General features: G+C 32.8%; 2 protein-coding genes across 6 annotated transcripts in view; one reads left to right on the forward strand and one right to left on the reverse strand.

Moving 5' to 3' along the window:
- The window catches only part of LOC113512928 (adenylosuccinate lyase), a 48,796-nt gene that overhangs the window by 5,118 nt on the left and 28,445 nt on the right, over positions 1-15,233 (reverse strand). Inside the window, exon 1 of one of the 2 annotated variants that reach the window (XM_052894666.1) lies at positions 1,270-1,375. The exons of the other annotated variant lie outside the window; for it this stretch is intronic. The gene's annotated coding sequence lies outside the window, so the exon portion shown is untranslated. Of the gene's footprint in view, positions 1-1,269; positions 1,376-15,233 lie in introns of those variants that run through there. 2 annotated transcript variants of the gene reach the window in all.
- LOC116412626 (protein snakeskin) lies at positions 5-15,062 on the forward strand. Of its 4 annotated transcripts, none has more exons than XM_031909346.2 (4): positions 5-163; positions 12,554-12,750; positions 13,286-13,436; positions 14,419-15,062. In XM_031909346.2, the coding sequence occupies exons 1-4, from the start codon at positions 113-115 to the stop codon at positions 14,512-14,514; spliced, it is 495 nt and encodes a 164-aa protein (XP_031765206.1). In that variant the 5' UTR covers positions 5-112; the 3' UTR covers positions 14,515-15,062. The 4 variants fall into 4 exon arrangements, with proteins under 4 accessions (XP_031765206.1, XP_031765207.1, XP_052750644.1 ...); XM_031909347.2 differs by having other exon boundaries at positions 6-163; positions 13,307-13,436; XM_052894684.1 differs by lacking the exon at positions 5-163 and adding an exon at positions 1,449-1,526.

A 15,233-nucleotide genomic window follows, 5' to 3' on the forward strand; every position in this document is an offset into this window, starting at 1 on the left:
AAACTTAGTATTAGTGACAAGTTATCCGTGAACAAAAACAGACACAAGACAAAGGCGTCCAAGTGGCATAAAGATAAAAGAGTGAAAAGTGCAAAAAAAAAAGTTAGTGAAAATGGTTTCGATCCAGACAATCGGCACGATAGTCGTGAAATCGTTCAAAATTGTAAGTAGGGACATGGTTTTTGTAATGGAAGTATGGTGAATCGATTATACCGAAAGTGTTGCGAATCTCTGATGCAATTGAAAATTATTCCAAATTCATTCATACAGTTGATGGTACCTCAGTCGCAGATGAATATGGTGGCTGTCATTAATTAAATTACAATATTTTATTAACTTAAATATAATAAGTACAACATAATCCGGGTTACTAACATACTAACAGAATAGAATAATATTTTTTAAAATACGTTTAAGTTACAACAACAATACGTTTAAGGTACAACGATGATCCGGCTCGAAGGACCATGCACATAAAAGTGTTGTAAAATATTATTTAATATTGTGGTCACATTGTCCATGACTCAACATAGACGTTCCCCATAAATTACCACAAGAAACAATCCCGAGCCATATTTGAGATTCAACTGCAGACTTCCACCAGCGATAGGTTACTCCACGTGTGTCTAAATGGAGTTGCTACTCGAAAACTTCGTTTTTCTGTTGTTTACTGGTTATTTAAACTAAATGGAACATCAGATATCTACACAAACACACAATACATAGATTGACTGTATAAAATATAGTATATTTACTATTGTTTTTGCCTATCCCAATAGGAAATGACTGTGAGATACAGATATACATTTGTATAAGAATGCATACATGAACTAGCATACTGTAATAATATAATACTACTGTATAATACTATTCTCTCTAAATCACTTTAACTAGTAAGCTTAGATTATATAGATAGAGCATTGAGCCTCAAAAACGGATCAACTTTTTGTCGGTTAATTTTCAAGTTACCTCTCATTTTTTTTATCAGTGTTCTATATACTTACACATACAGTGTATCTTGACGTATTATTTATTAATTAAAATGAGTATTTACGCAGTAAAAAGATGCAGAAATTATAAGAAAAAATAAATATAGAAGTTATAAAGTTTTATCACGCAAAATTGTATGTAAAAGTTGACCAGTTTTTCTAGAAGCATTTTAATGAAGATACTCTATCTATCTATCTAAATTAGTAAGTTTTTATATTACATCCTTACTTGATACATCTTTTATGTTACATCCTTACTACGAGAAAAATATTTACTTACATTTATATTTACAGATGTTTACAGTAAAAATTTCAGATGAATAACACAGGTAATAATAATAGGCAAATAGTCCGTGAATAATTGCGTATGAGTCATTGTTCAAGTGGATTAATAATATAATAAAATAAATATAATACATAGCAAACATAATGCGGAGTATAAATTGAACGCAGTAATACTAAATACACCTATCTATGTGGTGTAACAGAGATAACAGTCGATCGATATTGTTTTTCGCGAATTGTAGACAAACTATGGTAAACGATCACATAAAAATACTTACTAATTGGAATTTCTTCTTTTAACATGAATTCCTATATGAAATTAATGTTGAAAAAATTTACACATGATTAAATTAAATGTGGTACCTACGAGTACCTACTTTTAAATCGATTTGACTCGAAAGCAATAGAATAGTTTCTGTAATATTATTTTTATTTAATATCATAAATGTGAAAGTGAGTTTATTTTACCCTATAGTGTCTTAATGGCTTAACCAATTGGTTACCAAACCTCAACCAAGTAATTCTATGAGGTTTGGTATAGACATATTGCATGAGAAGGAGAAGAATATAGGCTACTTTTTTCTCGGTCAGTACGTATATCCCGGTCATGCGGACGTAGTTGCGGGTAGAAGCTAGTAAACAGACGTTGATTGTGTAGTTGTTTGGAGGAAATAAGTTCAACAACTAGCTTTGTCTATTTACATATATTATATACAGAAGGTAAATATTAAAGGTAAATACAAAGGAATATGTAGAAAATAATATATAAAAACGGAATTTACGAATGTAAGAGGCAAGCGATCGAGATGGAGAGAATGACAGCAGAATTTAATGTAAAAAGTAAACGTCGCTGTCATGTCTGTACGACCAGTCCGAAAGATAGAAAGAGGTGAAATATCTATGTACAATTTAATTAACCTATTTGATGGAAAAGAAAGTAATGATGTTGATAAGTGGCTATGATATGAATATGTACAATATTTATTTACAGACGCTACAATTGTTTCCCGTAGCATAATTTTCATTGGACTCACTATTTCTTGTGATATTAAAATATCTCTTTTTTGGTCCTTTCCATATCAAGTGACGTATTTGAGCAGAGAGTTTCAGCATAGAAATTTGTGAAATATTTTCGGAGATATCAAGATTAACGATCAGATGGTATTACGATTTTATATTTATAAAATACTACTAGTTAATATCTCTTGGCTTTTCCTGCGTGAATTTGCATAATAAATATTTTAAACGTGTCAAAAATGTTAATTCTGGATACGGTCTATCTGTTTAGCAAATCTTATTAAAGTAATATGAAGGGTTGAAAAAATACAGATATAAATTGTTTTTTATTTGTCTATATGTTCCCGCATCACGCAAAAACTGCAGCACCAAAATTTGGGGCGGTCAGATATTGTGTTTTTGATGTCTACTTTCAAATTTGGTGTATGTTACACGCCATTTTGGAGTGATTTACTTCATTGTTTTTCCTACTTCTAAAACCATGCATACTAAGTAAGAAGAAGCGATTAAAAAGTTAGGACTATATAAATCCATTTGCTCTTTTAAATATCTAAACAAACAAATATGCTAACTTTCATATTAATACAGACAAGATAGGTCCAAATAGCGCAGTGAGACTATGATTCATTCGTAATTATGTGGATACAGTGTAATCAGCCCTTATGACCTCATTCGCTATCTTGGCACGGCCGCGCCTTGTTGATAGTTAGCAGCATTTTATTTTGTACTATAAAAAAAAAATAGAAAAAAATGTGCTCAAATGAGGTAGTTATAGAGAGGTATTTGTCGACTATTCACGTAACACGTGATACGACCTTATTTAGGAAATAAAGTCATATCAAACTTCAAGTCAACGGACTATATTCGTATTTTTATTTCCTTCTTTTCCGGCGGGTGTCGTAGGAGGCGACTAAGAGAACTCAATGGTCGAGAGATGGACTGCAGTGTTCTTCTTAAAACATCACCAAAGCCTAACTGCGATTGCCAATCCGCCTGCCAAGCGTAGCAACTCTATGGGAAAAGCTTATGTTCGGACAGTTAACGTCTGATATAATAATAAAGATGTCGACTATTCACGTAACATTTGATACATCCATATTTTTTTTAACATATTCGAAGTAATGTAGCAGGTAGCAAACCTAACGTTTTTCGTTTTTACATTGTTTTTTAACAGTTATTTCTATCAGCGGAAAGTTAAGTTGAAAATATTATAGAGACAAAATTTTAATTAAATTAACGTCAGTTTACTTGTAGAGTTTAATTAACAGTAGTATTATTAAACCATTAACGGGAGACGTTCTAATTTTACTAAAATTTTTAATCCTTTTTTTTTTTAATAGGAACATGTTATTTTAAGTACATTCATCTATTTATATACAATTGCAAATTAAAACAAGAACTTGATTAATAATTTGAAAATATGCATCGAGCTTTAATGTAAAAAAATCTTAAAAATTATATCACGTGTAGATCAGTCGCAAAATGCTTGTTTTAATATATGCATCGTTTATAGATTAATCCTATTATCGCAGAATGTAACCATTTGGAAGACCAAGAACTCCCCATAAAGTCCCGCATACTGTATTACTAATAACCCTAATTACTCATAAACTTAGTCACATGTACCATTGTGTAGTACGTCCAGATATGCCATGACTAAGCCCATTGATATCAGATAAGGTATGTTTGTACGACAATATTGCATTAACTGCGTTTGAAGGCTAATGTATATTAGGAGATACCTGTGATAGGAAGGTGGCCTTAATGTAATGATTTACAGAGGTGGTAGATTCTCAATTCGTCTATTTTTTGTATTTATTTTACGCAACTATGACACTAATTCTGTACTGATTTTGTTGATTCTTTCTCCAATTAAAAGGATTTAGTCGCGTGTTGTTTCCATATTAATTTTGTGACGATTAAAGTTGCTATTTTGTTTTTTTTTAGTTTGACACACGATTTGAAGTTCTAAATTCAAATATGTTCGCACTATGTATTTGTTTTTTTTTATCCTGCCAGACTTTTAACCAAAGATTTCTTCTGATTTAAAAAAAATAACGTAGAATTCAATTCAGAATTGACGAATACATACACACAAAAATACAGATAAGAATCTGCTATTTCTTGAAGTTTTTTTCAAAAAATTAATATATTACTCTTTTAATTTTTTCAAAAGACTTCGTTAATAAAAATATGTTGTTGTTTACTGTTCCTAGATCTAATTGAGATTCATAAGATGTTGTGCGATGCGTAGCTCCTTGATAATAATATAATTATGTGCAGACAATAGTCCTCTAGACGATCGCCCTTACCTTGGATATGCACATTATGCGGTACATTAGAGAGACACGTATACATTTACACGTGATCGATTTGCTTTGATTATTATTTACTTCCATATTATTTCCTTATTACTTGATTCCAGAAGTAAGAAAGTCAATAAAATAGACCCAAGATCAAATATAAATTTTTAAGTCAGACCTTGAGGAATATAACTAAATACTGTGAAAACTGCATCTAATTTGGTGTCGTAATTTTTACATCACATACATACATACATACATTACAAACATACAGACAGACAAAGAATTTCTTAAACTTGTTGATTTGGCTTTTATTGCTCTTATAAAGATTTCCCATATAAAATTCTTGTAAAACATGCCCTATGCACAGACCGACAGATGTGTGTTGACAGACGTATGTTTTAGTGCAATCAAGAATATATAAAGTGCTCCATAAATTAGTACATGGTATAGGGGGGAATGGGATTATCAGTAATGGAGACTGAGATTCCCATTGTTAGCAATATACCCAACCAAGTCGTCCTCCTCGTGGTTCCCCCTGGAAACTATCATGGTTAATTCCTGATGAATTCATCATGATCTAACTGGCCTGTTTTCATTCTCATATATAGCGCAGGCGGGGTTGCTATTCCATTTTCACCCATAAAAAAATACATGGTATAAACTGTGTAAAATAAAAAAAAATCACTCAAATCCGTTTATCCTTTGAAGCGTGATTTGTTAATAGGTGATAATGAACTGGTAACCCCGCCTGCGCTATCGGTGTACGCTGGCATGGCACCGGTGAGGGATGATAGGTGACGAAAAGTACGTTAGCCGGTCGTGACGAATTTCACTAGAATTAACCACGATAATTTCCAGGGTGAACCGCGTGGAGGTCGACCTGATAGGTCTATTGCTAGTAATGGGGATTTTAGGCCCCATTACTAACAATTCCTTTTCCCCTTGAAGCATGATGAAAAAATACATTTTTAATATTAGTAAATTAAAAATAGCTATAACCTGGTGGTCTACCATGAAATGAATTTACGAATTTTCGGGCTCATTTTCGTGTTTTTGTTCGTACCCAGTAAATGGAGTTTAACATTTCGTCCATTATAAATCTTATCCTAATAGTCCAGAGGAACGACATTTTAAAATTTTTAAACTACACATATTATGTAATTTTTACAACATATTTCTGTTTCGTTCGTCCCCGAAATTTCGGAAAATACTTCATGGTAGGCCCTCAGCTTATGACGGTATGGATGTAACGAATATGAACGACCCCACAGATACGTACAATCATTGCGAAAGTAAACCTAATTCGGAAGTCATAATGTAGATGTTTAAATCAATGCTTCCTGCGACAGTCAAGATAATTAAACTTTATTACGACTACAGCTGTGATCGTCAGCTGTCGGACATAGAGCACTAATTGATGACACGCACCTACGTCGACAATCGATGGTGAAATTTGTGAAATGTACAAAGAATAAAGCGGTCTTAATTGGTGATGATTGTATGATTAATTGATGATGAGTGTATTAAAAAATTATATGTATTTCTATTAAGCTATTAATTTAAAGGTTGTTGAAAGTTAAAGGTAACGGTGATGAATTTATCAAAACTATTGAAATTACTGGGTTCTAACATAGATTAAAGTTTATTTGAGTGATTGGAAAAATAATGGGAATTATAAAAGATATAAAAAACATACATTATAATAATATATGTTTATGTATAATTATTTTTTATGCAAATTAGAATGGCAAACAAGCTGACGGCCCACCTGATGGAAAGTGGTAACCGTCACCTATAGACATGAGTAGTACCGTGGACATAATAGAGTATACTGTTTCGTCCATGATACCGCCCATGCCATTCATAAGGACTCATGTGTTTTTCCTCTGTACTCTGTAAATTCACTGCCTTATTCCACCTTTCAAACCGAAACACAACCATGCAAACAATTGCTTCACGGTAGAAACTTGTCCAAGCAAGCGACTTTTGTACAAAGTCTAACTCTGGTGAATTTAATTATGTATTATTGTAATTTTGTAAAATATTAAACTTTCAATTTCGACGATTAATTAAAAAACAGACTTTATAAAGTATACTGTGGTTTAAATGAGAGACATTGTAATGAATTAACTCCTGACCTGACCTCTGGCGTGACTAATGTGTCTCAACTAAATGCATTCATCCGGTGAGAGATGTGGGTGCTCTAATATAGTGCTTACATATTAATTTGTTTCTTAATGAAATATTTAATAAAATTTTATTAAGGCTTTATTATTATTGTCTAATAGTAAACACATTTTAAAAAAAAAACTTAAAATCTTTTTAATTAATAAACAAAAAATTGGAATACCCAATAGGTACGTAGCCGAAATATTTATTGCCTGAATATCTGAATGTGACAGAAAGTGATCTCTGACTACCCCTCATCTAATGGTATCTGTTATTTATTTATTTATGTAGAATATAATGTCAAGTGGAGGCAAATATAATGGACACATACAATGCAGTTTATTTATATATATATATATATATATATATATATATATATATATATATATATATATATATATATATATATATATATATTTTGGAAGAAGCGAAAGAGGTTTGTTTGAATCGAAGCATTTGGCGTTCCATTGTTTCTGCCTACCCTAATGGGAGACAGGCGTGACAGATATGTATGTATGTATGTATATATATTTTTTTTTATATTGTAAATTTTTAATGAAATGACTTTGGTCACAGCAGAATATCAAAAACTGAGCTGTGAATTTTGTGTTACTATGGCACACGCATGAAGGAATGTTAACAAAGGAGATTGTTAGATTATGTATTTTGTTTTTGTATTTTTGTTTTTTTATTTGTGCTTTTTTTATTTTTATTCTTTTGTCTCTTTTGCTGTGTATTACGTGTATGTTTTTTTTTATTGTAATTTGTGTGCTGTAAGTAATGCAAATAAATTGTCTATCTATCTATCTATCTAAGGCTATTAGAACACATCAACATTACATCTGTTTTTTTTTAATAGGTGATAATGAAATGGTAACCCTATCGCTATCGCTATCGGTATACGCTAGCTGGGCACCAGTGAGGGATGATAGGTGACGATGAAATCAGGTCAGTTGAACGATGGGCTATCGTGACAAATTTCACAAGAATTAGGCACGATAGTTTCCAAAGGGAACCGCGTAGAGGTCGACCTGTTAGCAATATTGATAGCAATAGGGCTATCAGACCCCATTACCAACAATCTTTTTCCCCTCAGATAACAGCTGTTAAGACACGTGTTAACACACGTTATGTATTATGTTTTTTAATGGAAACAAATGCAACATATTTTTAATTACCTCATTTTAATAACTATATTATAAAAAAAAAAATAAAGATCCTATTAATAAAATAAATGTGAAAGTTAGTAGCGATGGATATTTCTTAGTTTTTTATTCAAAAACTACTGAACGGTTTTGATCGAATATATATAAAAAAAAAATGCGTAAAAATGTTTGTAAAATAAATAGATACGTTATTAGTTTATGTTTATTTAAACAGTCTATCGGTCAATTAACAGCCTTCATTTATAAGATTGACAAATTACGTTAGCTCGCCACTTTCACATACATAACTTTATTAGAACTACGTATGTGACCCTGAGGTCAAAGAATGTGAGGAATGAAAGCAATAAACATGACCGATTGAATGATTGATGAGTGTATAGGTCATGTAACGTAAAGACGTGAATCATAGATTCACTGCGCTCAAACTCATCAAGTGATCACTTTTTAGGGGCCCGTACCTCAAATGGAAAAACGGTACAATTCTAGGAACACTTAGCTGTCAGTCTATCTGTCTATCTGACCTTTTTTTTACATATGTGTAGAGGTATCAAGCTTAAATTTAAATAAAATACTCAAGTCTGCAGTACCTTGAATTCGGGGAAAAGAGATAAGACCCCATCACTTTCCCATTGCCTATCCCCAATAATAATAATTATAAAAACAAAGAGAATTACTGTATGACTGCAACAACAAACTATTTCTGCTGATAACATTCTTTACATAGATAAGCTTCCCATAAGTAATTAGTAAAGACGACTTATCTTTCGCAATATTAAATATTTCCAATTTTTATTATTTATGCAACTTAGAATGGCAAACAAGCTGACGGTCCACCTGATGGAAAGTGGTAACCGTCACCTATAGGCATGAGCAGTACTATGGACATAATAGAGTATACTGTTTCGCCCATGATATCCCCCATGCGTTGCCATTCCTGAGGACTCAGGTGTTATTCCTCTATACCCAGTAAATTCACGCCATATCCTACCCTTCAAACCGAAACACAGCCATGCAAACACAACTGCTTCACGGTTGAAACACGAATAATTAGGATACATTACTTATTATCATCATCACAGCCATTATCTGTTCATTGCTGAACATAGGCCTCCTTCATAGATCACCACAAGGAACCGTCAGCACCTATCCACCTGCATCCCACTCCCTGTAATGTATTTAGTGACGGGTGGTAGGTGGGTGGGGGGGGCACTTGAGAACCTTCGTCTCATCCCCATCGGTTGTCGGTCCTTCGAGCTATGTGATCAGCTTCAGCACTTCAGCTTGCTTATCCTTAGAGCTATAATGGTGACTTTGGTTGTTTTGCGGATATCCTCATTTCGGAATCTGTCACGTCAAGCAACTCCGAGCATAGCCCTCTCCATAGCTCGCCGAGTGATTTGAAGTTTTTGCATACGGGCAACCTTGTAGGACCTTGTTTCGGTTCCATAGGTCATCACTGGCAATATGCACATAAATTACTCGTCAATTATAAATAACATAGTAAGTTCTAATGGTATTAACACAATCTGGTATGCGGGAAACCCTTCGAACATTCGAACATTTCACATTATGAATTATCTTGTGTTTCTATTATTAGACTCAATTATTTAAAGTGACATCGCGTGTGGTCATTGAGAGCATCTTGTTAATAAAATTAATAAATTTAACAAGATGCTCAATAAGAACTTTATTTTGTTTGAAAAGTAGTAAAAAGGATGGTACGTAATGTTTAAATATTGTTCATACTCTTCACCAGAATCTGGCATACAAAATTCATTTAACTGTCCTATGAACAAACAGACAAACGAAAAAAAAAATAGAATGTTATATAATATATTTATAGTGGCAACATATTTACTTCTTAATATTATATTACACAAATTACAAATAATCCAGTCAATTAATTGGGTCAGAATATTTTATATTAACATTAATTATTTAACATCATAAATATAAATTTAGCATTTAAAATAATTAAAACATTCATAAACTGAGATGATATGTCATCAATTCAACTCTAGTTGTTGCTATGGCCAATGTTGTACATTTTTTATTTCTTTGACAATGATCATGGGCACGAGGCCATACGGACAACAGAATTAATACCTATATAATATTGAAACCGCTGTTGTTAACTAAAATGATCCATTTTTTTCCAACCAGCCTTGCTTATTTTTTTGTTTTTATTGTCTTTTGTAATATTTGACAGAGATTATTTTGTTTACGATGTAACTACTACCCTTTATGTAACGATACTGTTAAATAATATCTACTTACAATGACATATGTTTGTAATTCTATAGTTATTATGAGTACATAGCAACTTTTATTCGGTGAATCAAGTAGAAAAACAAACAAAAAAATTAATGAAAAGAAACAGAAATAAATTATAAGTTATATATATTATAGAACAATTTTTTTATTATTGATAACCAAATGTAATTTTAGATTAAGTATAATTGAGATTCAATTGTGATAAACTCCGTTATTTTGATTTAAAAATTAAGCTAGTGAATCGATTTTGATAGAATTTATATGAGGCCAATCTGTAAGCATATCATTTTAGATAAAAAAAAAATACAATCGAATTGAGAACCTTCTTTTTTTTTTAAGTTGATTGACAATTTTTTCTTCGAGATTCTAAATTTGTTTTGCATAATATTATATTTGACAATTTCATGCCTTGATTTCATATAATATTTTATTACTAAGTACATATAGGTATTATTTATGATCCATAAATGTATGTAGTCAACATTTATTTTTATCAGACGATAGCATTTATCGATTTATGTAGATATGCCATATCGCGACTATGTGAAGTTCGTCAAAATGTATTTTATTATTCTATCTATATATATTATATCTTCACGCCATCTTTTATGTTATGGACAGAGAATATTTAATAATAACAGCCTTATATGTTAATATATAGAAATATAGTACCACGTTGTTTTCGGAGACGAAATCGCATGACCAATTTGAATGTCTTCTAAATTTGTAACGTTTAAGAAATAGACTAGTTTTTATCTTAATAAATGGTATCATCATCACATCATCATCATATTCAGCTGATATGATATTAACTGTCCACTGCTGAACATAGGTCTCCTCCATAAGGGGGTTTTGCCAGCAGTTACCATACTTGGAAGGCGAGTTAGTAACCGCAGTTAGGCTTTTGATGTTTAGAGGGACGCTGCTGCCTGACCCTGGGCCATTGAATTAGTTCCCTTAGTCGCCCTTACGACACTCATGGGAAAGGAAGGAGTGGCCCATTCTATGCCGGTACTACACGGTAATAGGGGGAAGGGATTGTTAGTAATGGAGACTGAGAATCCCATTGCTAGCAATATACCAAACCAGGTCGACCTCCTCGCGGTTCTCTGTGGAAACTATTATGGTTAATTCCTAATGAATTCATCATGATGGGCTAAGTGGCCTGTGTTCATTCTCATCGATCACCCTTCACTGGTGCTTCGCCAGCGTATCCCGTAGACGCAGGCGGGGTTATCATACCATTTTCACTCATCAAAAAAAAAAGATACACCGTAATAGAGGGGAAGGGATTGTTAGTGGTGCGGTCTACTAGTCACATTGCTAGCAATGCATCTCGTCGGGTCGACCTCCACGTGGTCCCCCTTAGAAACCATCATGCTGAATTCCGGATGGATTCATCACGATGGGCTAACTGACCTGCTATTTCATTCTATTTAACTTATCATCTCTCACTGGTATACCATTAGCGCAGGCGGGATTACCATTTCATTATCATCTATTAAAAAAAAAAAAAAACTACACGGTAATAAATGAAATAGGGATAAACATTAAACAGAGGGCAAAACTACGTGAGCCGTTTCATATAGACATATGTACAAATGTATGAAGCAAATAATTTTGATAACTTGATAAATATTATCTTATGAAAGTTTAAGATAGCTAAATTAGTCACTTCGATTGTAGACGGAAAACAACAGGAAGTCTATATTACTAACATTGATTGTTAGAAGACTTGATGTGTTCTATGAGATAATGCGTATTACATCCTTTATGTTAATTCTTCTATTCTTTTAATTATTTACATACTATCTAGAACAACTTTTGAACAACGTGTGAACCCGTCATCTCTCGTTCTCGTGCAACTTTTGGTTTCAGACCCTTTTCAGATAAAAAATCAATAAACAATATTTTACAATCTCTTACGACACTCATTAAGATTTTATTTTCCCAAAAGCCACTAAGTATCTGTTTAATCTTCACTGATATTATAAATGTGAAAGTGAGTGTGTATGTTTGTTACCTTTTAGCTCCTTAACGGCTTAACGTATCATTATGAAATTTGATTTACACGTACTAAATGGAATGAAGAAGGACATAGGTTACTTTTTAACTCAGTAAGTGAAAGTATCTTGATTACGCAGAAAAAGTCAGGGGTGAAAGCCAGTAAACAATAATTGTTTATAAAAAATTTAAAAGTCAACTGTTGTTTTTAAGATTAGAATATATGGGTGCATCATGATAATTAATCTTATTCTCTTAACTTTAAGGTGCATAATTGAGAAGTCGCGTAAAAGATTGCCGGTAAAAACGGAAGAACTGAGAATTTCTCCTTTTTTCTTTCCAGGTATTGAACATCATAATCCTGGTTCTATACCGAACAGGATACAATGGCGAGTTCCTGGGGGTGGGAGGCACTTGGAACCTCAACGAGGAGAAGAATCCAGATGCCGAGATCGTCGCGTCTGGAGTTATAGTGGGCTACCTCATATACACACTGGTGCAAGTGGTCACTTATCTATTCGGCACCACTGAACACAAGAGGTGATTATAGTTTTTAGAACATTTTATTAACAATTTTTTTTTTTAATTTTATTAAAAAGTTTATTTTATTATAAACACTTAATTATGACTAGTGATCTAGGCCAGCTTCGCAAGGGGCAGATAGAATTTTCGAAAATAGATATTTCGAATTTCGATGTTTTTATACATCGAATTGATGGATCCGTTCGTATTTAATATATATCCGAACGGTATGAGCGATATTGAAATGGGTGATAACCTTTTCTTCGTCATCAATGTCCAGAGAAACCCAATATATAGATATCGAAGCGTTACAGATATTACCTATGCATATTAAATAGACCTTATTAGTATTTTATGTTCAATTAATAAATAAATTCTTAATATTGTGAAAGTGACTTTGTTACAATACATTTCGATGGTTCAGCGGCTCGTCATGAAATTTGAAATACATATAGTATTATAGAGAAGCACATAGGCTATCTTATATCCTGGTTACGCGGGTACAGTTACGATTAAAAACTAGTAATTAAATTAATAATAATTATTTACACAGTGGTGTGCGTGGACCTTACAGAGCTCTGTCAGATATCGTGATGAACTTCGTGGGTGTGTTCCTGTGGATCGCGGTGGGCGCTGTCGCGCTGCACTACTGGGGCGGATACCAGGGCGAGCAACAGTACCACTTCGTGTACTCCGAGAAACAAGTTAGTATACACCTGACTCTTTCCAACTCGTGTTTCTATCTCTAAGTAACTGTGCTTGTATGAGTGTGTTTGGATTTTTTTTAAAGTAATGAATAATGAAATTACAGGGCACAGAGGCATAACATTTTAGTCCTCAGAAATGGCAACGCATGAGGGGTACAATAGGCATAATAGTATATTCTGTTATGTCCATGGTGCACTTTGCATCAGGAGGGCCGTCAGATTGTTTGTCGTTTTAAGCGTCATAAAAAAACATTGAATGGTAACCCCGCTTGCGCTAATGGTAAGTGCTGGCAAAGCACCAGTAAGGAATGATAGATGGAAATAATAAATGTAGGTTAGTTAGCCCAACGTCAATGAATTCACTTGCAATTAAGCACGAACCTGACAAGGTAAACTATCTGCTATCGATCTTGACTTGAGGGTTGTTACATTGCAGTGAAGTTACAAAGCACGGAGAGAAACTTAACATATTAGTGCTTAGGAATAGCAACTCATAAGGGAGCAAAGGGATTTTTTTATGGGTGAAAATAGTATGGTAGCCCCGCCTGCGCTAACGGTATACGCTGGCGGAGCACCAGTGAAGGGTGATCGATGTGAATGAAAACAGGTCAGTTAGCCCATCATGATGAATTCATCAGGAATTAACCATGATAGTTTCCAGGGGGAACCACGAGGAGGTCGACCTGGTTGGGTATATTGCTAGTAATGGGATTCTCAGTTTCCATTACTAACAATCCCTTTCCCCCCAAAGGGAGCAAGGGGTTATTATGTGAATCCCGTGTCAAGCTTATGTTCTTGTCTAGAAATAACTGTATATGATGGTCAGTCAAGTTGTATGCCATTGAATTATATTATGGTGTTATTTGTGAATTATTTGTCTGATAAGCACGGATTTCATTTTTGTCATTAGTGAATATCATGTTATTTTAACTATATCTATCTATATCTAATACTAAAAAGTATTGTTTTATATTTTCAGGTGGGTTTGGCGGTTGGTGCGCTGTGCGTCATACAGGGTGCGGTCTACTTATTGGATACGGCACTCTCAGTCATTCACTTCACGAAAGAGATGTAAAATGACAACATAATTATAATTAATTACCATATTTAAATTTAGTTAATGAGTAATTATGATGTCGTTGTAATTCCATCACTTGGAGACATGGCGGAATGATTTCTGAATGAAAGTCTTATTTATGCATTATGAAGTGTCACTTCTGTATTCACTTTACATTATCTTTTAGGCAATTTACAGGTTAGACAATTATAAATATCGACTCTTAAGCACCAAATATTTTTTTTATTTGTCAAGCACTTTCCAGCAAATCTAGTAGTAATCTAGTATCAATCTAAGCTTCACCTAAATCATTTTTGACGGATGACGCCATATTGGTGTCGTAAAGTGGTTTAAATGTATTAAATGACTATGATTATATTTTTTGTGCTCTTTATTATTTTTTAGTAATAGATTCTACAGTGCAAAGTCAGAGTAAGCCATTTGAACAAATTTACAATGATTTTTATGAATTCCCACCTCTACGATACTATTAAGTTACAAAGCTGTCTTGTATTTTGTAATAAAACAATGTTATATCGAAAATAAATTTTAATATTAAATATAAATTGTCTTTTATTTTACTAATGTAATTACTTTTTATAATAACATTGTAACAACTGTACATTATATATATATATATATATATATATATATATATATATATATATATATATATATATATATATATATATATATATATATATATATATATATATATATATATATATATATATATA

The sequence above is a fragment of the Galleria mellonella genome, unplaced genomic scaffold, assembly GCF_026898425.1.
Source record: "Galleria mellonella isolate WM207_F2 unplaced genomic scaffold, CSIRO_AGI_GalMel_v1 utg116, whole genome shotgun sequence".
In the NCBI taxonomy this organism is placed as follows: Eukaryota; Metazoa; Arthropoda; class Insecta; order Lepidoptera; family Pyralidae; genus Galleria; species Galleria mellonella.

Bases quoted from the DNA above. Each gene is read 5' to 3' on its own strand.
- LOC116412626 (XM_052894684.1), top strand. From the start codon at position 1,464: ATGTGGTGTAACAGAGATAACAGTCGATCGATATTGTTTTTCGCGAAT. The intron at 12,751-13,285 runs GTGATTATAGTT...TTATTTACACAG, and splicing joins GGCACCACTGAACACAAGAG to TGGTGTGCGTGGACCTTACA. The intron at 13,437-14,418 runs GTTAGTATACAC...TTATATTTTCAG, and splicing joins TCGTGTACTCCGAGAAACAA to GTGGGTTTGGCGGTTGGTGC.